The 26,777-nt window shown below is 44.8% G+C and overlaps 1 protein-coding gene across 2 annotated transcripts in view; it reads left to right on the top strand.

Moving 5' to 3' along the window:
* LOC144770813 (urokinase plasminogen activator surface receptor-like) overlaps positions 1-25,738 on the top strand; it is a 121,874-nt gene extending 96,136 nt beyond the window's left edge. The window contains exons 4-6 of one of the 2 annotated variants that reach the window (XM_078655582.1): positions 17,670-17,801; positions 25,264-25,320; positions 25,469-25,738. In XM_078655582.1, the coding sequence (XP_078511708.1) occupies positions 17,670-17,801; positions 25,264-25,320; positions 25,469-25,494 (215 nt within the window). In that variant the 3' untranslated portion in view covers positions 25,495-25,738. Of the gene's footprint in view, positions 1-17,669; positions 17,802-25,263 lie in introns of both variants that reach the window. The other variant, XM_078655581.1, reaches the window with a different exon arrangement.
* Positions 25,739-26,777: the final 1,039 nt, after the last annotated feature.

Below are 26,777 nucleotides of genomic sequence, written 5' to 3'. Positions count from 1 at the left end.
AAATCAAGTTTCTTTATCTAAACCAAACAATACCAAAACGACTGAAATCCAACATATTATATATCAAAATAGCATTTAAAAAACGTAACTTGCAGAAAAAGTATTTGCAGAAACAAATAGCTCCACCTGATACTAGTACGACGTCATGACAGGCATAAATCCATAAGTACTGCACCAGCTGCGGAGTGCATGATACAGGGCATGGAGTCAAACAGATCCTCAAACAACAGTACTTTGAAAAACAAAGCCTTTAGAGGATGCACGGCATCGTGGATGTAAGGCATTGGTGCCGAGGTCAAGGCCAGTTCCCTGGGTGTTATGGGGGAGAGAAGGTATCGTGTCTGTGAGGAGACAACGTGTCAAGTCCAGGACAGGGGAAGTCGGTGGCAGCGGTGAGGCTGTGGTTCCGATGAGGCGATGCGAAGTCGAAGAGTTTGTGAAGTCACCCTTGTCAGCTATTGGCTCCGCGATAATGGGATGTTGGTATTGCCGATGACGGCATTGGTACGAGTGCTGGTGTTGGGAAGGCCGATAACTGCAGGCGTTAGCAGGCATCGGAGCTGCGGTGCAGGTGGGGCGGTGCGTCGTGCACTTCACAAGTGGTGCCCCCTTGCCTCGGTGCAGGTCGGGGCATCACTGGCGACATCGCTGATGGCGTCGGAGTTGTTTTTGTTGGTTTCTTTAAGTTTCATCCAGCTCCCAACAGCAGGACCAACCTCCAGAGGACCAAAACGGAAATAGGCACCTCCTGGCAGGTCAGAACTCCCAGCAGTGGAGTTCAGGGGAGCTGGTGGTGAAGTTGTTGTGTCAGTGAGACTTCAGAACAGGAGGTCAGCAGGTCAGCACACACAAGCCCTTCGAGATTCTTCAAGCAGGTTCTCAGCAAAGTTACAGTCTTTGTACTGTTCCTTGGCAGAAGCAGCAACTGCAGGCCTACCCAGCAAAGCACACAGCAAAGGGGCAGTACTGCTTACAGCTCTCCAGCTCTCCAGCTCTTCTCCTAGGCAAAAGGCTCCTCTTGAGTCCAGAAGTGATCTAATTCTTTAGGATTTCATGTCAACTACTTATACCCCATTTGCCTTTGTTCTCTTTATGGCAAGGGTCTCTGAGCCCAGTCCAAACCAGTTCTGTCCTCTCTAGTGCAGCATTAATACAGGAGGTGGAGACAGCATTGTGCAGAAGAGATACTGCCTATTCCGGTGTAAGTGAAACTCCTCTCACTACTCTAAATGCAGCCAAGGTCTATTCAGCTCAGCTCTGAGTCACTCAGGAAAGGCAGGACACACCTCAACCCCTTTGTGGCTGTCTACAGTGACTGTACATCCTCAGCCGTTTTCATTCCAAAACCAGGAAGTCAATACAAAAACCAGCAGAGGCACACTGAAGGGTTAAATAAGAAAATGTAAACTTTCTAAAAGTGGCATTTTCAAAAACACAGTTAAAAAACCATCTCCCTCAAAAGATGTGTTATTCAATTCTGAGTTCAGAGAGCCTAAACTCCATTTCTCTATCTTGTCCCTATGGAAAGATATACTTATAAGATGTTACCAAGTAACTCCCAGGTTAGCCTATGGGACAGATAGCCTTTCAATAGTAAAAAAACAAATTTGGCAGTATTTCACTATGAGGGCATGTAACACATACTTATACATGTTATGTCTTTCACATATACTGCACCTTGCCCATGGGGTAACAAGGCATACCTTAGGGGTTCCTTGTAAGAAAGGTAAGATTTGGGCCTGGCAAGTGGATGCACTTGCCAGGTCGACATGGCAGTTTACAACTGCATGCAGGCACTGCAGTGGCAAGTCTGAGATACCTTTATAGGGCTACTCAGGTGGGTGGCACAATCAGTCCTGCAGGCCCATCAGTAGCATTTGATTTTACAGGCCCATGCACACTCAGTGCCCTTTAAGAGGGACTTAACATTAAATCAACTATGCCAATAATGGATAACTAATGATGATAACAATAACACAGGGAGCACTTGCACTTTGACACTGCTCAACAAAGTGCCCAAAGCATCTAAGGCAACAAAAACTAATTCCAGCACAGCATCAAAAATACAGATGGTGGAGGCAAAAAGTCAGGGGGAAACTATGTCCAGGATGCCAAGTCTAACGCTTGTCCCCTCCAGCTGAAAAGTGGGGAGAACTACCCACCCTCTTGGGAGTTCTCATCACTAAGGAGGAAGAATCTGGAGAGACTATCAGCATTGGTGTGTTCTGTACCAGGGAGGTGTTTCACTGTAAAGTCCATTCCCTTTAGGGAGATGGACCACCTCAATAGATCTGAGGGGCCTGTGGTCTGTCTGTCTGTCTGAACCTGGAAGTAAGTCCCAAACAAGTAGACACTTAGCTTCTTCAGCACCTAGACCACAGCAAAAGCTTCTCGCTCAATTTCACTCCACCTCTGTTCCCTGGGAAGTAGCCGCCTACTTATAAAAGCTACAGGTTGGTTCAAGCCCTTGTTGTTCCAATTGTGAGAGAACTGCTCTTACACCATGCTCTGAAGCATCTGTCTGCACAACAAATTCTTTGGAGAAATTGGGTGCTTTGAGCATGGGCGTCGTGCACATGGCAGATTTCAGGGCATCAAAAACGGTGTGACAGACATCAGTCTAGATCACTTTCTTTAGGTGCTTCCTTGAAGTCAGCTCTGTCATGGGGGCAACAATGGTGGCATATCCCTTGACAAACTGTCTGTAGTAGCCAGTGAAACCCAAGAAGGCTTTCACCTCTGTCTGGGTCTTGGAGGGCCCCCTAGCCAGAATGGTGTCAATCTTAGGTTGTAGGGACGCCACCTGGCCACTTCCTACCTGAAGTCCGGAGTACAACACAGAACTCTGACCTATCTGGCACTTACTGGCCTTGATAGTGAGGCTTTCGATCTGCAGAGCCTTCAACACTTCACAGAGGTGTTACAAGTGTTCCTCCGAACTGGAGCTGAATGCAGCAATGCCATCTAGGTTGACAGTGCTGAATTCCTCCAGCCTGGACAGTACCTGGTTGACCAGTCTCAGGGATTTGGGAGGGGCTTTCTTCAACCCAGAGGGCATCACATGGAACTGGTAGTGCCACTCTGGTATTGAGAACGCAGACCTCTCTTTTGCCCCATCAGTCAAGGAAATCTGCCAGTACCCAGACGTTAGATAAAATGTGCAGAGGTACTGGGCAGCTCCCAACCAATCAATGAGCTCATCAGGTCTGGGGATGGGGTGTTCGTGAGTCCTGGTGATGGCATTGAACCCACAGTAGTCCACACAGAATCGCAGTTCAGGAGTGGCACCGGGTGCAGCAGCTTTCGGAACCAAGACTACTGGGCTAGCCCAGGTGCTGCTGGAGGGCTCTATCACTCCTAATGCCAACATCTTGGAAACTTCTACCTCAATGCTAGCTCTGATGCTGTCATCCAACCAGAAGATCCTGTGTTTTACAAGTAAACTGTCTCCAGTGTCCATATCATGGACACACCAATTGGTGATTCCTGGGGTCAGGGAGAATAGGGAGGCACACTGTCCCAGCACCTAGCGACAGTCCCTCTGCTGCTCTGCGGTCAGAGTGGGAGAGAGGTTTACACCACCAACTGACCCATCATGTTCCTTGACAGTCAGGAGGTCAGGAAGAGGTTCACTCTCCTCTTCCATTCCTTCATCTGTAGTCAGAGGCATAGTCACTTCAGACCTCTCAAACTGCAGTTTGAGGCGGTTCATGTGCAGGACCCTCAAAAGGTTCCAAGGAGTCTGCAAGTTCACCAAGTAGGTTACTTCACTTTTGTGCTCCACCACCTCAAATGGCCCAGTCCACTTGTTTTGGAACACACAAGGCTCCACTGGTGCCATCACCCATACTTTTTGGCCAGGCTGGAACTCAGACAGAGTAGCATTCTGGTCGTACCACCATTTAATCTCCTCCTGGCTGACTTCCAGGTTCACCTGAGCGAGCTTCCTTAAGCGCTGGGTCTGGTTCCTGAAGGCCATCATGTAGCTGAACACATCCCAGGGAGTCTTACCTGGAGTTTTCTCCCAGCTCTCCTTCAACAGACTGAGGGGTCCTATTACAGGGTGACCATACAGCAATTTAAAGGGACTGAACTCCAAGGATTTCTGTAGACCTCCCTGTAGGCAAACAACAGACATGGTAAGAAGACATCCAACTTACCTCTCCTGGGTTCTGTAAGACCCTTTATCATGCCTTTCAGGTTTGGTTGAATCTCTTACCTAACTCATTTCCTTGGGGATGGTAAGGAGTGGTGAATTTGTATATTAAACCATGCTCCGCCAATAAAGACCCAGCCAAGAGTGTGCAGGGTCTCCAGCAGAAGAGTGGAGGGGACAAGGGTAACCAAAAGGAGTTCTCTAAAGGGCCACAAAATAGTTCCCAGGGTAAAGATTCCCAGCCACCCAGTAGTAAGAAGCCATGGCCCCCTAGGGGTAGGCCAGATAACTGAGGTGCCCGCAAGTGTTATGCATGTGGTCAGGAGAGTCACATACAGGGGAATCTCAAGTGCCCCAAGGCACCACCGGCACCCACTGGTGCACCATCACCACGGTTAGTTAGTGTAGTGCTGGGGGAGGAGTTGGTTCCTAGTGAGGGTGGCTAGCCAGCTGTGATGATCCTTATCTAATTAGTAGATAGAGAGATGGTCCAGGCAACCTGCCTGCCGGATAACACTAAGAAGTACCTGCAGTGGGTGGCCATCAATGGAAGGAGGGTGGAAGCTCTGAGAGACAGGAGCCAGTGTGACATCTGTGAGGTGTCAGTGGGTTTCTGAGGAGCAGGTAATCCCCAATATACTTCACCATGTAATTTCAGCAGACATCTCTGAGCGCCTGTGTAAGGGGGCGCAGGTTCCCTTGGAGTGGGGTGGGGGTGGGGTCCACAGGTCCTTTGATGGTCGCTGTGAGTCTGTGAGAATGTAAACCTTACTCCCAGATTGCACTGGCTGTGCGCTGCCACCATTTGCACTGGACTCCGCCTGTTTGGCCTTGATGTTCAGCTCTCTCCTGCTCCATTCATGTGCCAAAGGCAACTTCTTTCCGTCCAAGGCAAGGATAGCTTCCTTGTCTTTTTTCCATTTCCAGTTCCCTCATCTGGAGCTTCAGCAGCTTCAATTTATGATTTCTGCCCCTTTGCCTCGCCTCCATTTCCTCAGAAGACGCATTTCTGGAAGACACACTGCTGCCAGCCACAGAAGCTGCTCTTCCTCCAGGCAAATCTTGGGAAACAAAGACCTCTTCTGGCAAATCCACATCCCCCAGCTTCTCTGGCCTCCCACCAGGCACTCAAGGCCTTCTGCGGCTCCTTTTTCCTAGAGGCGCTCCTCAAGGAGCATCCGATGCTTTTGCAAAACTGTCTGAGTTGAGCTACTTTGTAGGTATGCAACATTTCAATATTATACTGCAAATCTGCAACAGCACTCAATGGTTTACCAATTAGAGACCTGGTGAGTAGATACTTCAAGGGTCAGATCAAAAACTAGAACCAGAAAACACAGTATGTGGTTGCATAGTGGTCTGCACTTAACTAGTGATGTACACCAATCACTGTGGGTCTAGTACAAATACAGGTTCAAATCCTCACTGATGACCACAAATGTTAGAACTGGGGGTCTCTAATTGGCACAGGTATGCACCTTTGTCCAAGTAGGAACCCTTGCTTCTAGTCAGGGTAAGGGAGATACACACTTTAGATAACCCCTGGTCAGCCCATTGGTAGCTTGGCACGAGCAGAGAGGATTTGCCCAAATGCAATGTGTAAAGTATTTGCACTCAAAACACACAATAACACTGTGAAAACACCACACATGGACACTACACTAGTTTAGAAAAATCAAGTATCTTTATCTAAACCAAACAAGACCAAAATGACAAAAATCCAACGTACATCTATCAAAATAGCACTTAAAAACTGTTGCTTGCAGAAAAAGCACTTGTAGAAACAAATAGCTCCCCCTGGGGCTATTACGACGTAGTGACAGGTATAAATGCAAAGTACAGCACCAACCGCCAGATGCGCAGTTTTGGACACAGAGTCATGCAGACCCCCAAACAACAGTACCTTGAAAAACAAAATCTATTGAGGTTGCACGGTGTTGTGGAGGTGATGCATCCGTGATGAGGTCGTGACCGGTTCCATGTGGGAGGTGAGGCATCAATCAATCAATCAAGGAATTGTAAGCATGCTACTCACCCATGAGAGTCTCAAGGCACTGGATGGGGGGGTCCACATCGCGTCCAGAGGAGGCGACATGTCAAGTCCACAACAGGGGAAGAGAGCGCGTCTGTGGTGAGGCATCGGTTTCGGTGAAGCAATGCGAAGTCAAAGAGTTTGTAAAGTCACCCTCCTCGGTTATTGGCTCCGTGATAACGGGATGATGGCGGTTGCATTGAGACCAGAAGTGATCTAATTCTTTGGGGTTTAACGTCCACTCCTTATACCCCATTTTGTCTTTGTTCTCTTTGTGGCAAGCGTCTCTTAGCCCAGTCCAAACTAGTTCTGTCCTCTCTAGTGTTGCATCACTCCAGAAGGTAGAGAAGGCATTGTGCAGAGGAGACACAACCTATTCAGGTGTTAGTGAAGCTCCTCCCACCACTCTAAATGCAGCCAAGGTCTATTCAGCTGAACTCTGAGTCATTCAGGAAAGGCATGACACACCTCAACCTCTCCCTTTTGGCTATTTACAGTGAATGCACATCTCCAGCTAATGTCACTCCAAAACCAGACAGTCGATACAGTCCAGCAGAGGCACACAGAATGGTTAAATAAGAAAATGCCTACTTTCTAAAGGTATTATATCGATTGGGCAACTCAATATACCCTTGGGGACTTGGCTAACAAAATATTGTCAGGTAAAGGCGATTTTTTATTTTATTTTTTAAAACATCTTTTTTTTAGGCAAAAGAAAACAAATACATGAACAATTGGCATTAGCACATTTGTTATGAGACAACACAGTGGTGGTTACAGTCAAACAATCTACATTATTTCAATGGTGATGATTTATCCTTTGAGTTGCATCAAGGGAATAGCGGTTCCTCCTCCGAGGAGTGCACAGGCTCTACGAAAATTCCTCCCCTATAGTCGTTCCACCCAGACCACACTGCGGACCACTTTCTGGGGCATCCTCGTGCTACGTATACGTGCTACGTATACGGTCTTCTCACCTGTCTAGACTCCTCACCCAGGAGGCCAGGGTCGGTGGAGCAGCTGCACCCCACTGCCGGGCTATATCTCGCTTGGCCACCATTGGCCCCAACATAGCCCAGAGCCTCTCCATACTTGTTAAATCAGTGGGGCCCCACATGTTTAAAATACATCGTTTAGCCTCCGTACGAATGGTTTTATGTATTTCCCTCCAATACTTTAGTATCTGAGAGGTGATTTTTTTAATTATATAAATTGATTTAGAAAATGCATATACTTGAGTTCATTAGTCTGGGCACTCATAAATGATATTGGTAAATTTTGTTTGACTAATTTAAAATAAATTCCCTTTGCCGGGACCTTTACTTTCTAAAAGTAGCATTTTCAAACATACAATTTAAAAACCATCTCCCTAAAAAGATGTTATTAAATTCTGAGTTCAGAGACCCTAAACTCCATTTCTCTATTTTGTCCCAATGAAAAGTTATACATGTAAGATTAAGATGTTACCAAGTAACTCCCGTGTTAGCCAATGGGACAGATAGCCTTTCAATAGTGAAAAACACATTTGGCAGTATTTCACTATCTGGGGATGTAACACACCCTAGTACATATTCTACCTTTCACAAACACTGCACCCTGCCCATGGAACTAACTTGGCCTGACTGAGAGGGTGCCTTAAATGTAAGGAAAGGGAAGGGTTGTACCTGGCTTGTCAGGTCGACATGGCAGATTAAACTACGTGCAGACAATGCAGTGGCAGGTCTGAGATACATTTACAGAGCTACCCGGTGGGTGGCACAACCAGTGCTGCAGGCCCACCAGTAGCATTTGATTTTACAGGCCCATTGCACACTCAGTGCACTTTACTAGGGTTTTACCAGCACATTAAATATGCCAATCATGGTTAACCAATTATGATAAACAATTTACACAGGGAGCACTTGCACTTTGACACTGATCAGCAGTGGCAAAGTCCCCAAAGCATCCAAGCAAGCACAAATAAAATCTAGCACTGCATCAAAAATACAGGAAGTAGAGGAAAATATTCAGGGGAAACCACACCAAGGATGCCAAGTCTAACAGCCACACTCTCAATCAATGCCCACATTTCACTTATCACTTGGCTCAGTCTGACAGGCAGTTGTAGTTGGAGGGGAAGAACTTCACTTTAGAATTGGTAGGAGGTAAGTTACGCCCTTAGCTTACAGCCACAGCCACACAGACATGTTAGGGATTAATCTTCCCTCCATTTGTAATATGGTCCCAGCTTTACTCAGGACATAGAGACCAACAGTCCATGCATCATCACATTCTCACAGCATCCAACATGTCCACTGAGCCCATTTATACCCAGACACTTCACTGCACTACATCATCCCCTTCAATTCAATTCAATTTAATTCAAAGCATTTCTTAACCCCTTCAGTGCTCATGACGAGCTCCGGTGCTCATGACGAGCTGAGCTCGTCATGACCACGCCCGTTAGATGGAACGCTCGCATGCTGGGCTGATTCCCCTGCTGTGCTGAGCGTTCCATTGGAACGGGCGTGGTCAGGACGAGCTCAGCTCGTTATGAGCACCGGAGCGCCGTGACTCATGACGAGCTAAGCTCATCATGAGCACCGGGGTGCCGTGCGCGCCCCCCAGCACAGCGGGGGGAAACAGCCCTGCACAGAAGGGGTTAAGCACATGGCTACCTGACGGGTTGCCTAGCACTAAAAGGTCTGCCAGACACATTGGAAATTATGATTACACAAACAAGTATGTTTTAAGGTGTTTCCTGAAAATGAGACAATTTTCATTCTGCCTGAGCACTAGGGGAAGGAAATTCCATAATCTGGGAACCAAGTATGCAAAGAAGCGCCCCCCACTCCTGGCCTTACTCGCCCTTAGGAGGACCAGCAAATTTAGGTTCCTTGATCTTAAATCACATGTGGCACAGTTGGGGTGAATCAAATGATGTAGAATTTGCTGTCTTTTTTTGTATACACAGTACAAACGGTATGCCAGGTCGCCATTTCACCCCCTTTCCTTATACCCAGGACAAACCAGATGTGCCACATTGCTACACAGGTTCTTCCCTGAAGGCCGACCTTGAGTCAGTTGCATGACCTTCAGGCTGGTGGTCACTGATGAAGACAAAATATAATGAGGTGTGCCCCAGGCTCCCATTGGGAGGAAAGGATGAGTTAGAGACTGGGGGGCTGGCAGTGAGGACGCGTGCCCCAGCTCCCTTTTATTGGCAAGATGTTGGATGGGTGTGCGTAAGTATGACAGGCTGCTGGGAGGAAAGCGGGGGGACAGTGATGAAATGTGCCCCAATACAGGAGCGTTTAAGGATGACAAGTTGCACATAATATTAGCGGTGAGTGACAAAAATAAACTGAGAGCAGCACACCGAAAGGACCACATCAGGGTCCTTGCTTTGGACCTCGCAACCCTGCCTGATATGAGAGCAAGTCTTAACATCATGGTGTAGGAACCATATGATCAGGTTTGTCCTAGCCCTCACTGTAATGGAACAAACTCATGTCTGTGCAAACAGGAGTCACAGACCCAAGGGCATCCTCCATGCCTAAGCATGACTCATGAACTGCCTGAAAAAGATGACCACATTACCTGTATCCTGGTGGAACTGCACAGGCTCCCCTTTCCTTCCCATGCCATATTCAAAACCATCTCCAGCAGCTACAAAGCCTTCAAGGCCAAAATCCCTGTGCACCTTGCTGAGAAGCTCACCACCTCAATTCAATTCCGTGCCAGGACACTCCTGAGTATTTGTGCGCGCTACAAGTCATATATAACGTAACACCACCTCCGTTTACTGTCCACACAACCTCAGCCAGGACAACACCAGACTGAAGACAAAGGGGAGGAAAAGTGAAAAAAACAAGGCAACATCCAGGATCTTGAACTAAATCACAGTAACCTTTAAGGAAAGAGCTGAAAACCCACCTCTTTAAAGAACACTATATCACGATTCAGTAGCGATAACTTTCGCTCTCAAAGCATAGTTACCTCTCCAACCACATCTTGGCTGTATCTTTGCCTGTGATGTGTATAACCCTCATCTGCCTCTCATCTAGGTTTGTGCTATACAAATGCCACATACAGATATGTCATACATACATTAATAGAAATGCCTCCGAAAGGTTGCAAACACCATATAGAAATGCTACAAAAAAGATAATGGCCGCAACACCACAGAAAAAAATCAACTGATGCCGAGAGTTGCCATCGACTATAGGAAACCAATCACCAACGTTGCCACCATTACGGAAGCAGCACACAGTGTGATCCGAAGGGGCACAGGGAGGGAATTGAAGTAGGAACAAGAGGAAGCATTCCAGACCTCTAAGAATGTTTTTTTGGGAGACATCTTCATGGCATTCTGTGATCCTGGTGACCCAATGGGTCCCACCAATTGAGTAAACAATGCAAGTGCCTCCAGCCGGAGTGTGTTAAACTAGAAGTAGACTCAGAGGAAAGGACTGTCCTTAATGAGTTTTGCACACAACTGAAAATTGCTTTACATGAAGTGGGACGATGAACATAGTCTCCATGCAATCAATTAATCATTTGTAGAGCGCACTAATCACCCAAGAGCGTCTCAAAGCGCTGAGGGGGTGGAGGGTGCAGCTACTGCTCGAACAGCCAGGTCTTGAAGTCTCCTGAAGGTCAGCAGGTTCTGGGTCTGACGCCGCTGTGTGGGGAGGGTGTTCCATGTCTTGGCGGTATGGTAGGAGAAGGATCTGCCGCCTGTGGAGGTCCTGTGGATACATGGGACAGTGGCGTGGGTGAGGTCTGCGGAGCGAAGCTGTCGGTACGGGGTGTAGACGATGAGACATTTGTTGAGGTATGCTGGTCCGGCGTTGTGTAGTGCTTGTGGGCATGGGTGAGGAGCTTGAAGGTGATCCTCTTGTTGACTGGGAGCCAGTGCAGATCTTTCAGGTGGGCAGTGATGTCAGGATATATTGAGGATGAGGCGTTCTGAGGCGTTCTGTATGCTTTGGAGTCTCTTCTGGAGTTTGACCGTGGTCCCTGCGTCGAGGGCATTGCCGTAGTCCAGTCTGCTGCTGACGAGGGCCTATGTGACCATCCTTCCGGTGGGGATCCATCTGTAGATCTTGCGAGACATGCGGAGGGTGTTGAATCAGGAGTAGGAGACGGCATTGACTTGCTGGGTCATTGATTGCGATGAGTCCAGGATGAACCCCAGGTTGCGTGCGTGGTCTGTGGGTGTGGCTCCCAGGGCAGCTAGCCACCAAGAGTTGTCCCAGGCGGAGGGAGTGGATCCGAGGATGACGACCTCTGTCTTGTCTGAGTTAAGTTTCAGGCAGCTGGTCTGCATCCAGCTGGCGACGGCCTTCATTCCTTCGTGGAGGTCAGTTTTGGCGGTGGCGGGATTTTTGGTGAGTGAGAGGATCAGTTGAGTGCCGTCGGCGTAGGAGATGATGTTGAGGTTGTGCGAACGGACGATGTTGGCGAGCGGTGCCATGTAGACGTTGCAAAGGGTCGGGCTGAGGGATGATCCTTCGGGCACTCCACAGATCTCAGTGGCTTCCGAACGGTAAGGGGGAGGTGGACCATCTGGGTTCTTTTGGTGAGGGAGGAGGTAGTCAAGGGCTTTGTCGCGTATTCCTGTGGGAAGGGTGTGGTGGCAGATGGTGTCGAAGGCGGCCAAGAAGTCCCGGAGGATGAGGGCCGGGTTTTCGCCGTTGTCCAGTATGGTCATGATGTCATCTGTGGCAGCGATGAGGGTAGTTTTGGTGCTGTGATTGCTGCGGAATCCATATTGGGACGGGTCCAGGATGTTGTTCTACTCGAGGAAGTGGGTCAGTTGCCTGTTGACGATCTTTTCAATGACTTTCACCGGGAACGGAAGAAGAGAGATGGGCCAGAAGTTCTTGAGGTCCTTTGGGTCCGCTGTAGGTTTCTTGAGTAGGGCGTTGATCTCTGCATGCTTCCAGCTTTCCGGGAAGGTGGCGGTCTCGAAGGAGCTGTTGATGATCTTCCGGAGTTGTGGTGCGATGATGCAGTTTGCCTTGTTGAAGATGTGGTGAGGGCCGGGGTCGGATGGTGAGCCGGAGTGGATGGTGTTCATGGTCTTGATGGTGTCATCGTCGTTGACGTGGGTCCAGGAGAGCAGGCGTTTGGTGAGGCTGGGGGATGGTGAGTACAGGGTGCAGACCCTCCACATCTATCTGCATGGCCATCCATTCAAACCCTGAGTACTCCTGTACCCAAGATGTACTCCTCCCAAGGATTGAGAAATGGATCCTACAGCTACAATTCTCCAGTTGACCTTGATTGCCCAGTCAGCAGGGGCTTTAGAATGTGCACAGCTCCTGACAGAGACAGCTCCCCTAGACCTAACAGTTTGGTATGTGACATACAGCCTGATTCATGAAGCTAAATGCGCTCGCAAAAGGGGCAGATTCTCAGAATCTGGCCCTTTGCGAGTGCAATTTTTGCATTTGGGATTCATCATCCCAAATGCAAAAATCGCTAATAAAGAATTAGCAAATATGCGAGGATTAGCATTTAAGGAATCTCTACTAGATATTCCTTAAATGCTATTCATGACACATTTAAAAATTGCGATTTTGCAATTTTGGGCCGCTATTTACCGAGAGGTCAGACCTCTCGGTAAATAGCAAAAACTTAGAAAAATGCTTTTAAAAGCATTTTTCTAAGTTGCATGTTGCACACACACATGTCCTTTGGACATGTGTGTGCGCAACACCTGTTACAATTTGCATTTAAGGGCTGCTACAGGGTGTCCTTTGGACACCTCTGGCACCCTTTAAATCGCTATCTTATTTGCGAGTAGCAAATTGCTAATCGCAAATAAGGAATACTCCCCATTCATTCCTATGGGCCTTTTGGCCCATAGGAATGAATGGGGAGTTATTCCTTATTTGCGATTAGCAATTTGCTACTCGCAAATAAGGAATGTGTAGGAATCGCTAATTATTTAGCAATTCCTACATGAATACCGTTTTGCGAGTCCTTAATAGCGATTCGCTATGAATCGCTATTAGGGGCTCGCAAAACGGCCCGTTGATGAATCAGGCTGTAAGAAACATACACTGGTACAAATTATTGAAAGCGGATGATTACCCCATAATATCAGAGAAGAAACAATCTGGCAGTTCTGTAGTAGGGGATCTCTGTGTATAGTCATAATCTAGTGAATAGTCCCGCCCATGTGCGTGGACTCCGGAGCAATCAAAAATAATCTCTTAAATTGTCCTCAGTGCAGTCCTGCATAGACACATAAGAGAAAATCAAAGACAATAATGCAGCCTATACCTGCAAGGCTACACTGTCCAGTACTTCAACTAGAAATGCAAAGGATATTCCACAAACATCACATTAAACACAGTCTGCTAAGTTTCACCCATAGAGAAACTTCCCCTTCACAAAATCCTAGGAATGATAGAGAGGAAGGGATGGACAGACAAGCCCCCATAGGCTGCCATTATGTGTCTGGAAAAGGGATACCGTGCCTTTAAGGAACTCTCCAGAGACCCTCGGTATCCCATGATGCACAGCAAACTCCTTTTACTTTTGACTTCTTTTTGAAGGTGTGTAAAGAAAGGCCTGTAGCATACATTACAGTACCATTTCTCCACCGGGGAGGAGGGCGGGCGCTTATGACTATAACAGATACCCCACTACAGAACTGGAGTTACAGGTAAGAAACTACTCCTTGTGAAGGCCACTTGAGCAAGCATCCCCTACAACTGTAACCAATGGACACAACGCACCACCCATTCTGGTGGAGCTGAGTACCGGGTACTGGGAAAAACCCCTTACCAAGCCCCACATCTACCAACCTCTCATCAGTGCTATGATACTCCTAGGCGCTATATGTTGACTGCTGTCTTCTATGCACTGACAGGGAGACTGAAGGGCCCTAGTCTACTCTCACCACATTTCTCTGAGCTGACAACAACTGTTCACCCAAAGACAGACACCTCTTCTCCCCCACTCTCTTGTGCTTGAGTCCCATCACACCAGGGACATTACAGCCTAATACCACAAAATGTAGTTTGGCAACACTTTCTGATTCCTCATGCCATTAATGTACTTTGTTATTGAACAGGGATCCACTTCTTCCTTCCTATCACACTCTTTTCAGTCCTGAAACCCACAACCCCAAGCACACCTTCACACCTACCACCTCTGACGCTCTCAGACGGTAAACAGACATAATATCGATTCCAAAATATCGTTTGGACAAAATATCGAGTAAAAAATATAGACTAGACAAAATATCGACCAGACATAATATAGACTACAAAAATATCGAGTAATATCGATATTAATAGCCAAAATATCGAATCAAAAATATAGACTAGACATAATATCGACTAGATAGAATATAGGCAAAAAAAATCGAAAATAAGGTAGTTTTTAATATTTTTTAATAATTGTGTAATATAAATCTGTGGCGGGTTGTGGGTTTATAGGGGAATAGGGTGGGAAGTAATTTAATTATAATTAATTAATTATGTAAATTAATGATAATAGTTAAATAATTATTAATTGGTAAATAATTAAAATATAATTGGTAAATAATAATAGATTAATAATTAATTTTTAGTAAATTATTTTCTGTAGCGGGTTGTGGGTTTATAGGGGAATAGGGTGGGAAGTAATTTAATTATAATTAATTAATTATGTAAATTAATAATAATTGTTAATTAATTATTAATTGGTAAATAATTAAAATATAATTGGTAAATAATAATTGATTAATAATTAATTTTTCGTAAATTATTTTCTGTAGTGGGTTGTGGGCTTATAGGGGAATAGGGTGGGAAGAAATGTTATTATAATTTATTAATTATGTAAATTAATAATAATTGTTAATTAATTATTAATTGGTAATTAATTAAAATATAATTGGTAATTAATTATAAATATTTAATTGATAAATAATTAATATTTAGTCAATTATTTTCTGTAGTGGGTTGTGAGTTTATGGGGGATAGGGTGGGAAGTAATTTAATAATAATTAATTAATTATGTAAATTAATTAAAATTGTTAATTGTTAATTAATTAATAGTCATTTTAACCCCTACGCTATCCAGCGCTTTCCCTACTGTTGCACCCACTGGAGTGGGAATAGTAATTTTAACCCCTACGCTATCCAACGCTTTCCCTACTGTTGCACCCACTGGAGTGGGAATAGTAATTTTTACCCCTACGCTATCCAACGCTTTCCCTACTGTTGCACCCACTGGAGTGGGAATAGTAATTTTAACCCTTACGCTATCCAATGTTTTCCCTACTGTTGCACTCTTTGGAGTCGGAATAGTAATTTTTACCCCTATGCTATCCAGAGCTTTCCCTACTGTTACACTCTTTGGAGTGGGAATAGTAATTTTTACCTCTACGCTATCCAGCGCTTTCCCTACTGTTGCACCCACTGGAGTGGGAATAGTAATTTTTACCCCTACGCTATCCAACACTTTCCCTACTGTTGCACCCACAGGAGTGGGAATGGTAATTTTAACCCCTACGCTATCCAACGCTTTCCCTACTGTTGCACCCACTGGAGTGGGAATAGTAATTTTTACCCCTACGCTATCCAACGCTTTCCCTACTGTTGCACCCACTGGAGTGGGAATAGTAATTTTAATCCCTCCGCTATCCAATGTTTTCCCTACTGTTGCACTCTTTGGAGTGGGAATAGTAATTTTTACCCCTATGCTATCCAGCGCTTTCCCTACTGTTGCACTCTTTGGAGTGGGAATAGTAATTTTTACCTCTACGCTATCCAGCGCTTTCCCTACTGTTGCACCCACTGGAGTGGGAATAGTAATTTTTACCCCTACGCTATCCAACGCTTTCCCTACTGTTGCACCCACTGGAGTGGGAATAGTCATTTTAGCCCCTACGCTATCCAACGCTTTCCCTACTGTTGCACCCACTGGAGTGGGAATAGTAATTTTTACCCCTACGCTATCCAACGCTTTCCCTACTGTTGCACCCACTGGAGTGGGAATAGTAATTTTGACCCCTACGCTATCCAACGCTTTCCCTACTGTTGCACCCACTGGAGTGGGAATAGTAATTTTAACCCCTACGCTATCCATCGCTTTCCCTACTGTTGCACCCACAGGAGTGGGAATAGTAATTTTTACCTCTACGCTATCCAGCGCTTTCCCTACTGTTGCACCCACTGGAGTGGGAATAGTAATTTTTACCCCTACGCTATCCAACGCTTTCCCTACTGTTGCACCCACAGGAGTGGGAATGGTAATTTTAACCCCTACGCTATCCAACGCTTTCCCTACTGTTGCACCCACTGGAGTGGGAATAGTAATTTTTACCCCTACGCTATCCAACGCTTTCCCTACTGTTGCACCCACTGGAGTGGGAATAGTAATTTTAATCCCTCCGCTATCCAATGTTTTCCCTACGGTTGCACTCTTTGGAGTGGGAATAGTAATTTTTACCCCTATGCTATCCAGCGCTTTCCCTACTGTTGCACTCTTTGGAGTGGGAATAGTAATTTTTACCTCTACGCTATCCAGCGCTTTCCCTACTGTTGCACCCACTGGAGTGGGAATAGTAATTTTTACCCCTACGCTATCCAACGCTTTCCCTACTGTTGCACCCACTGGAATGGGAATAGTCATTTTAGCCCCTACGCTATCCAACGCTTTCCCTACTGTTGCACCCACTGGAGTGGGAATAGTAATTTTTACCCCTACGCTATCCAACGCTTTCCCTACTGTTGCATCCACTGGAGTGGGAATAGTAATTTTGACCCCTACGCTATCCAACGCTTTCCCTACTGTTGCACCCACTGGAGTGGGAATAGTAATTTTAACCCCTACGCTATCCATCGCTTTCCCTACTGTTGCACCCACAGGAGTGGGAATAGTAATTTTTACCTCTACGCTATCCAGCGCTTTCCCTACTGTTGCACCCACTGGAGTGGGAATAGTAATTTTTACCCCTACGCTATCCAACGTTTTCCCTACTGTTGCACCCACTGGAGTGGGAATAGTAATTTTTTACCCCTACGCTATCCAGCGTTTTTCTACTGTTGAATTCACTATAGTTGTTACAATAAATTTTAACCATTTTGCTATGCTACGGTAAAAATATTATATATGTTTAGTTAATAATATGTATTTATATATATATATATGTACTATTTTTGTTATATATTTTTTAATTTACATTAATTATGTATTAATATTACATTTATTTAATCATTTTAACTAAGTGTATATTAAATATATTTATTATTATATTAGTTTTAACTTAATTTAAAGACATATAAAAAACGATATTTTGACAGTCTATATTATTTACAGTCGATATTTTTGTACTTACCTGTATGAAGATAGAAACTCGATATTTTGTCCCTCGATATTTTGTCATCGATATTTTTGTAACTCGATATTAATGTGCTCGATATTATGTCAGTGATCCCTCTCAGACCCGCAAGTCAGAATGCACCATTTCTCACAGACCCTCTCTTTCTTATGCAGAAGTTGACCCTGGCGATGAAAATGGAGTGGAGTGTCACAGCTGCTTGGAGACTGGAAAGGGCGAGTGCTCCCTCAAGAACATGAAGATAATGAAGTGTTTGGGGGCTATGACCCAATGCATGGTCATTCCAGGTATGTATGACACAACTACATCACAATCACTTGCCATCTTCTGGGGATATCCATACGGCCGGGCCCGGTGAGAAGATGCTCTCCTGCACACCTATCACTATAGGATGCTGGCCATGGAGACAGGGATAGTAAAGGCTGGTCCTCACACTCAAGCTGATTCTCTGCAGTGTGGGCATTTGATTTCATTTCTTGTAGCACTACTGCCTTGAAGCTTTCTGACCCTGAGAACACCTTTTTATGACAGAGCAAGTATCAGTCCCTTAAAAAGGAACCAGCTAACAATCCAAAATGGTATGAAGAGCTTTCTGAAAGCTAAGTGAGTGGTAATGGTTCAAATGTAGGTCAAAAGTGGCTCCACAGACTGGGGCTATCACACTCAAAGATCTTCCATCGAAGCTCTCCAGTCGTACCTGCTTCTTCCTTCTGAGGGTCAATAGCCATCAAAGATGACATAATTGTTAACATTACATCCGTATTTGTAAAGCGCATGTTCAACCAAGGGCATCTTGGTACTCATTTTATCGACCTTAGAAGGATGAAAGGCTGATTGGACCTGCCGGGATTTAAACCTGTGACTATGTGGTCAAACATGGGCCCCCACATTTGACGCATTAGTCCACTGAGCTACCAGACCCGGCTGATGACTAAAGTGGATGCCAGAAGATCGCACCTCTATCCATGTCAGATAGAACTTTCATGTTTCAGGGAGAACTCTGGTGTTGCCCATCATCTAGGAATGTAGACACTCAGCCTGTGTAGAAAAATGTGGTTCCACTGAACTCCTTGACTCTCTTAGTAGTCGCGGACAAGCATCTCAAGCTTGGTGCTGCAGATACTGAGGAGGGATACAGTACAACAGAGTTATCAGAGTTGTAACCAAGGTTTGACTACCCAACAAGCGTTGTGCGTTTTTAATAAAGCACTAGACTTCACTAATACCCCAGTATAAAAATAAGTGTAAAAGGAATGGTCAAACAGTTGAAAGCATTTTTTGATTACCTCAACTGACAAGAAGAGTCATATTGCAGTTAATTGTACTCCATCTTTTATTACACTGATAGTGAACAATATGATATTATTCACTAACAGTGTCAAAGAAAGCTTTTACAGAAAAAAGGGAAGTGGAGCCCCAGCCGATATCCATAAGAATGAGCTTCCCCCAGCGGCCGCTCCTCCGCTGTGGCGGAGGAGCATCACCCCACTGCCCGCAGAGGTAAACAGTAAATAAAGTTATCTAAATGCAGACCATTTTATTTTTCGTCCTGTGGCTGAGTCTTGGGGGCGGGCCTAAGCACTGCAGCAAGGGGTGGAGGAGTGGTGGCCGTGTTGTCAGTGCTCATGATGGTTTGGCCGGCGGTCCTAGGACTGCCAAAGCGTCATGCGCACTGACATCTCTCCAACCCAGCTGTGTTGCTGGGTGGAGAGACCAGCAGGCACAGGCTCCTGATGGAGCTCAAAACAAGCCTGCTCCACCCAATCCCGACACAGTTCTTATGGTGAGAGCAGCGTTGGTATTGGACGTAGGGTACGCTGGGAGCTTCAGCTTTATCCCAGTGGAAGATAAGAGGGGCGAGTAGAGCATTGAGTAGAGCATTCTTTTTTTGGATTGTTTTAACCTCCCTTCCCTGCGCTGCCCCCGACATTTCTCTGACATCAGCTGCTACTGGCTGCCTCAGTGTTTCTGTCACTGGTTTTGCACCTCTGAGCCCAGGGGTTGCAAATGCAGTGCCAGGCGTCTCAAGGGACAAGCCAGAGATCGCAGGTGCGACCCCTGGAGACCCTTAAATGATGGCCATGCATACACTAATAAACCAGGGTTGCCGGCTACACACGCTATACTGTTTGTGATCAATAATGGATCGTGAACAGCAAAACAATCCTGTAAATGAAAACACATTGCACACTGCAACGCAGTTACTGTAAGAGATTACAGTATTAGTTTAAAGGGGTGAGAACCCACCTCAAATAATAATCAGAATCCTTGCCTATGCTTAAACCTCTGGTAGCATTGCCACAAAGCAGTCAAGCTTAACTTACAGGCAATGTGTAAAGTATTTATGCAGCACTAAAACAGTAATAAATTCAAAATAGAAAACAATACAAATCCTAAAATGAATTGGAAAAATAAAGTATAATTAAAGAAAATTTACACGAAAATAACAAAATTCCAATACGAGTGACAGAAGTTATCAATTTTTAAAGGTTTAAGTACAATTAGGGCCAAGAAGCACAAAGTGCCAATAATAGGCAATGATTGTAATAGAACAGGACCTAGACCCAATTTAATGCTGACTGCGAGGGAGCGCAAGTCAAAAACACAAGCCAAGTTTGTCCTAGTCAAAGATTTTACCTACTGACTTAGTACTTAAAGTCCCAATCCACCACAGGGGTACACATCTAAAGCCCCCAGGACCTCAGGGGACGAACTAAGAGACTTACAGGCGGAGGTACTAAGGATGCTATATTTATGTCCAGTGTCAGCCTGTGGGTGGGGGAAACCCCTGGCCATGGCCTAACCAATGGTGTAGAAGTTCACCTGGGAGACCCTTACCACTTTTGGAGGCAACCCTTCCTGTGTGGGTTACTGTAAACTATCCCACAGTGCCCCTCTCTAACTAAATCTATCATGGCAGAAACCTTATTCCACTGGTCAGGGCGCACTCTGCCCACCCAGAGGCATGGCTATAGTAATGGGCAAACCATTTCCCCAAATGGACACTCTAAACCAGTTCTGGGTCAGCCTCCACCAATCCCTTTTTTGACTTTGGAGCTAATCTTAGCAGAGGATAGCCATTCACCAGTCATGTACCACAAGACATTGACCTTTGGCTTAGGCAGGAAAATGACAACTTTATAAAAGCCTGCTTTCCAAAATAGTAATATAAAATCTGACTTTACCATTAAGTTTGGATTTAAATTTCAATTAAAACAAGTCCCTGCTGTCCCGAAGCTGAAGTTAAGCAATACACGTTGTTATGATGTAACCCAGTGTTTTCCTATGGGAGGGTTTACTTTGCCCCATTAAAATGGTTTTGGAGGATTATTACTGCCAGGACATGTAAAACATTAACTATGCATGGCCTACTTTTAAAATATAATGCACCCTGCATGGCTTACTTTTAAAATACAATGCACCCTGCATGGCTTACTTTTAAAATACAATGCACCCTGCATGGCTTACTTTTAAAATACAATGCACCCTGCCCTATGGTCATTTAGTGCCTACCTTAGGAGTAAATTCTAGGCACTGAAAAGGATTATTTAGGTTTGCTTTAGATTTATTTAGCCCGGTCAAAATGGTAGTTTAAAATCTACAAACACAGGCTGTATGGGCAGGCATGAGATATGTTTAAAGGGCTACTGTAGTTGGTGGCACAATCAGTGCTGTAGTCCTCTTGAAGCATTTAATTTACTGGTCCTGGGTACATGTAGTACCATATAATAAGGGGGTATGCATAAATTACATGTGTCAATTAGGTGTACCCAAAGTTTAGTTGTTTTTAGAGGAGTGAGCACAAGCACTTTTTATCTAAGTGTCAGGATCAAAGTGCATAGAGTCCTAGGACTGGCAAAAACGATTCAGCAACAGAAAGCGTAAATCACAGGTGATGCTACAGAAAGGGCACATTTCCAACAGTTACTAAATGATGTTAGTAAATGATGCAATGGTGCATATAAACGTTTGCAAACATGTTTCCCCGCAGTCACTGATTGCAAACTTTGTATCAGGTTTCATTTTTTCTTACTGTTCTCAATATTAATGGTCTCAAAACAAGATAAAGTAGAGAAATCTCAGTACAAATCGAAAACACATCCATGTGAAATTTTCAAATCAATTGGATTGTGTCTCAAAGTTCAGGAAAGAAAGTCTCTGTATCCAGAGAATTGATCGTAGCTCCAGGAACTGGACTTAGCAGTGTTAGTCTATTAAGGGGGGATGACCTGAGGACCCGGGTCAGGGTCTCCTCAGTCAGGGGGCTCCACCCTCAATGCAGAAGGGGGTTTGGGTAGGGCAGAAGGGCAGCCTGATCCCGGATACAGGGGCAATTCCACAGTTGTTGCAGAGTGGCAGCATTTTCATCCAGGTCTGTCAAAGGTGTTTGAGTGGATACGGTTCGAAAAAAGTAATGAGGGACTCGTCTGTGTGATTATTATAGTAATATAAATAGAAAAATCCAGAAAATTCTTAAAACCTGTGTCTTCCAGCTATCTGAATACTCCTATTTGTTTACTCAATTTCATGAGCGGTACGGCACCCCTTAAGGCATCAGCAGCGCTCTGCAAATTGATTTAATTTGTTCATTTGAACAAGGAGCCTTACTAATGAACTGAAACCCAACAAAGTCTAGAACTGTCTTCTCCAATGAGTAGCTTGTGAGCTATTGGTAGCTCGCCAGCTGTTAAAAATTCATCGTTTTGCCCCGTTCCCCCCAATTTTTTTTTCTGAAGGGTAATGGTGGTATCACACTATGACTGTGCCCGGGGCTCTGCTAACCAGTCCCAAAGCCTGTGCTATGCTAGGAAAGGTACATGTATTAAAGTACACTTACAACTGGCAACAACAGACCCTATAAGTCCCTAGTAGATATTTGGGCCGGGGCGTGTAATCTAACTATAATTCCTAGCATATAATGGAGCATGGAGGTTTGCCGACCCAGCAGATTTACTGCATTTGCATGTGTGCACTGCTGAGTGCGCCGTTATTTTAAAAACAGCCCTGTCTTGCAGCCTGTCTTTAAAAGTAAATTCTCACAATGGGTACTGACAGACCTTATAAGTCCATAGTATATAATATGGTTTGAAGATTCAAACTACATATAAGTTCCTAGTATATAATAGGGCATGGATGTTTAGAGGTCCAACATCCTTCCTGCACTTGCATGTGTGCACTGCTAAGTGCATGCTGTCATTTTAAAGGCAGCCTTGCTTTGCAGACTGTCTTTAAAAGTCAATTGTATGCAAATCCACTTTGGTGGTATTGGCACTTTAAAAGTGATAATCCCATAGGTGTCCTAGGGGTGAGGGGCAATGTAGCTATAGGGAGGGACCTTATAAAATATGTTTTATGTGCCCTGGCGAGGGACAAACTGCCCATTTTATTTTTCCCCATTGTAGGTACTTAGCTCCATAGGCTAACATTGCAATATTTTATTTAAGTATAACTATTGCTAGAAAAGGAGTGAATGTCATTCAAAGTCTTAAAACATTGGTATTGATAAATCCAACAATGAGCCACTGTTGAATCTATCACAACGGGTACAGAAAATAAGTTCTAGAACCTTCGTTTCTGTGAACCAAAATTCAGCCATCAAGCAGTCCCTTCTGATTGGCCAGCCTTAACAGACTTAGCCAGGCTGCTTTGATGAAGTGATAAGTGGCTGCCCAAGGTTATTTGATGGGGGAACTCTGCAGCTGCAAGGAACAGGTCAGAGAGAGGGGGTTCGATAAATCAAACTGAGCTTAAAGAGAGAGCAGATCAGTAATGAGTGCCGGGCTTTCCATACCCCCCACATCCTTGGCCTCCAGCCAGATGGCAGGCTTAGGACAGGAATTTAGAGAGGTCAGGAGGAGAAGAGCTAATGTAAATGAGCCACACTGTGGGTTGGTTTAGCCTGATCTTTCCCCTCTGGAGAAAAATCATCCATGTTTGATTTTGGAAGTGCAGTGCTTTGTAGGAAAAGAAGATGCCACACTTTGGAGGAAGCTGTCATGCTTTTGGGTGACCCCTACCATCTTATTGGACAGAGGTGATCCCTTTTGTCACCCGAGAACACTGACTAAATATGTGAGAGCTGCATAGTCTCTCAGATCTGCTGCCTGAAATTATAAGGAGAAGGACTGCTCTGCTGGAATCAGGATTTGCACTCAAAGGCCTGCACTCTGACTGACTGCGCCTTCTGCACAATCTGGTACTACAGCCCTGGGGACTGTGCCTTACTTCAAGAAGGATTAAGGAGTGGACTCATCGCAAGCTACAGGTTACCAGAACCCATGTTGCGTCATCTTCACCATGAGTCCCATTCCTGGAATGCGTCCAATGGACTTCCAAGGATTTGGCCCGGTGCATTGTGGGAATTGTTATCCAGACCTTTGAGTTGGTGTTTTGCACTTGGAACCTATAAGGATACCTTCAGGAAGCATCTCCTGAAGTTTGGAGAACTTTTGTGAAAGCGCTCCAGGAACTGACCGACCCGAAGGCGTGAGTTCAACTGCGACCCGGCTAGGATTTCAGGTTCATCCCGGTGAAAATCCAGCAGCCCCATACTTTCAGGATTTTAGTGGGGCTTTGTAGAAATTCTAGCCGACAAAGCCTCACCGAATCCAACCTGCTGTGGAGGGTTTATTGATGTCCTTATCAAGCGTGACCAGATGTCCCAAAGTGGCGCTCTAGGCTTTTAAAAACTAGAAACTATTAATTCTTAAAAAATTTCCTACATTGGATTTTTTTCATTTTGGTGTCTATGTGTTCATACAAATATAACCTATTTTTACAAATTGGTGTGGGACTTTTATTGTGTTTGGTGTCTTACTTATTTGGTGTATTGGGGTTTTTAAATGTTTAACACTCATGTCTTCAAAGTTAGGCCTGACTGCTCACTGCCAGCTACCAAGGGTTGAGCAAGGGACTAATTTTTTGAAACCTTTACTGGACCTTACACTGCGTTAGTGGCCTTCTTGCTAGTGGGAGGTGCATACGTACTCCTACCAATAACCCACTTTCCAATACCATCTACCTGTAAGTAGCTCTCATATAAGCAGCCTAGCCTGCTAAAAGTGAAGCTTTCGATTGGTTGAATTAATATATATATACCTGCATTGAAAAGTGTGTATTCGAGATATAAATGTGTATATTTGCAGAAATCATAACCTGATGAATGGAGAAAAATGGCCGAATTTTCAAAATATACTTACAACTGGTATTTGAGTGACAATTCATGTGGCATTGGGGACACTTATTGCACATTATATTACCTTTTTTTACATTAGTACTGGCAACCATACCTGATGCACTGAGATGATTACCTCTAGTAATTTTGCACATAGTGCCACTAATGGAATACAGGGGGGTTATTGGGGCGACGTCTTTCCAAGGTTAGTAACACGGTCTGCCTTTACAAATAGAGACCATTGCAACAGACCGTGGCCTGGTAGGAAGGTACCATTAGTTGGATTTGCACTGCCAAGAGGAGTTGAAGATGGCGGTCCATGCTGCTGTTGCTTGCTCTTGAGTACTGTGTTTCTCTGCCTCACGTTTCCTGTTGTCTTACCAAGGTTAGTAACACGGCCTGCCTATACAAATAGAGACCATTGCAATGGTACAGACCAAGGCCTGGTCGGAAGGTTCCATTAGCTGGATTTGCCACTGCCAAGAAGATGGCGGTACACACTGCTGTTGATCACTCTTGAGGACTGTGTTTCTCTGCCTCACGTTTCCTGTTGTCTCTTCCCCCCCCTTGTCCAGGTAAGACAAGCGACCAGACCCTGATGCGCGGCTGTGCCACAGAACCCTTCTGCCAAGGTCTTTACCCTGATTTCAAACTGAACACAAGGAACCGCACCACATGCTGCACTGGCTCACTGTGCAACCACGGCTATATTTCCGGCCAACAATATGAGTGAGTGAGAAAACCCCACACCTTCTTACTGGGGCTCTTTACCATCCTTAGGTCAGAAGTACGCCAGTGGATCCTGAACATACACCTTCTTTGGTTTGCCATCCACAGAAGGATGGGACGCCATTTCCTTTTCTGGTGCAAGAGCAGCCATTTTGGAAAGGACGCTAGCCTATTCTGTCAACCAAGCCGCCATGAGGGAAGTGGTGATTGTGGCTGGAATACGACTGTATTAACTTATTGTATCAGTTGATACAGATGCATATGGCGCCTCTTGTTTTTCTAACAGTGACCATGAGCATTTATATAAAATATGACAAAAACTCAAAACTGTCAAGCGTATTTCTTTCAAATTCTTCAGTGTTTAGTTCCAACTCTGTTCAAAACAGTCTTGGATTTACATTGTCAATGTGTATTAATGTTTCCCCTTTGCGATGCAGCCGCTTCTCCAAGGAACGCCTCTGTCCTCCAAGTACATCCGTCAGTTTCAGTGTTCATGTTTTGTTGTAGTGTGTATTGTATTCACAGAAGGCACAACAGTGTGGTATGGCACATACATATACATCTAGGTGTACAGAACAAACTGTGAAGTATACGTTGACCACCACCCATCCCCCGTTAATAAATGCTTCATTAAGGCATCAAAGCAGAAAGCTTACACACTCTATATATGGATTTAAGGTCCATTCGGCTTTTAGGATCTTGTAAACAAACTCTTATGTGACTTTATAGAGGAATTAAGCTGCAGGCCATATCTATAAGATCACAAAACTGCTGTGATTTGCAACATCCATTTTATCTCTTCATGCAAGTATTTTCAGATGTGTGGGAACCTCATGTTACCAATATTTTAAGCCATCATTGTACTTGGAAAATGCAGTTTATAAAATCTATTTTTTTTACAAACATGCACACATATGCAATAGACATTAAAAGAGTAAAAGTGAGAGGTAAAATACCACAGTTCATGTGTGTTAAAAAATAAAAAATGAAAAAAAGGAACCAGTGCAAGAATAAATGGAAAAAAACATGAAATACAATCAGAGTTTGGCTAATCAGTCCTAGCACTTAAATGGGTTACTTTATAGGCAGATGTGGATATTTACAAGCAAAATGTCACCACTCACAGTAGACCGAGGCAGTGGCTGAAGTGAGCTGACCCATTGCCCTTGCTGCAAGGTGTGGTAGAAGGAAAATGTGAATGGCACTTGAGAAGACCAATTGATGAAGAGGGCTGATAGAAAGCCCATATATGGATGTAAATAAATTATGATTTTTGTTGGATAACACAAGGCCGGAAAGACTGCTAAACCTGTCTCCAAGCCAGACCTAGAAAATAATGTAAGAAGTGTTACAGAGAGAT

This window comes from Lissotriton helveticus, chromosome 7 (assembly GCF_964261635.1).
Source record: "Lissotriton helveticus chromosome 7, aLisHel1.1, whole genome shotgun sequence".
Lineage (NCBI taxonomy): Eukaryota > Metazoa > Chordata > Amphibia > Caudata > Salamandridae > Lissotriton > Lissotriton helveticus.
The sequence above is the reverse complement of the archived record's forward strand: the minus strand, read 5'-3'. Positions and strand labels throughout refer to the sequence as shown.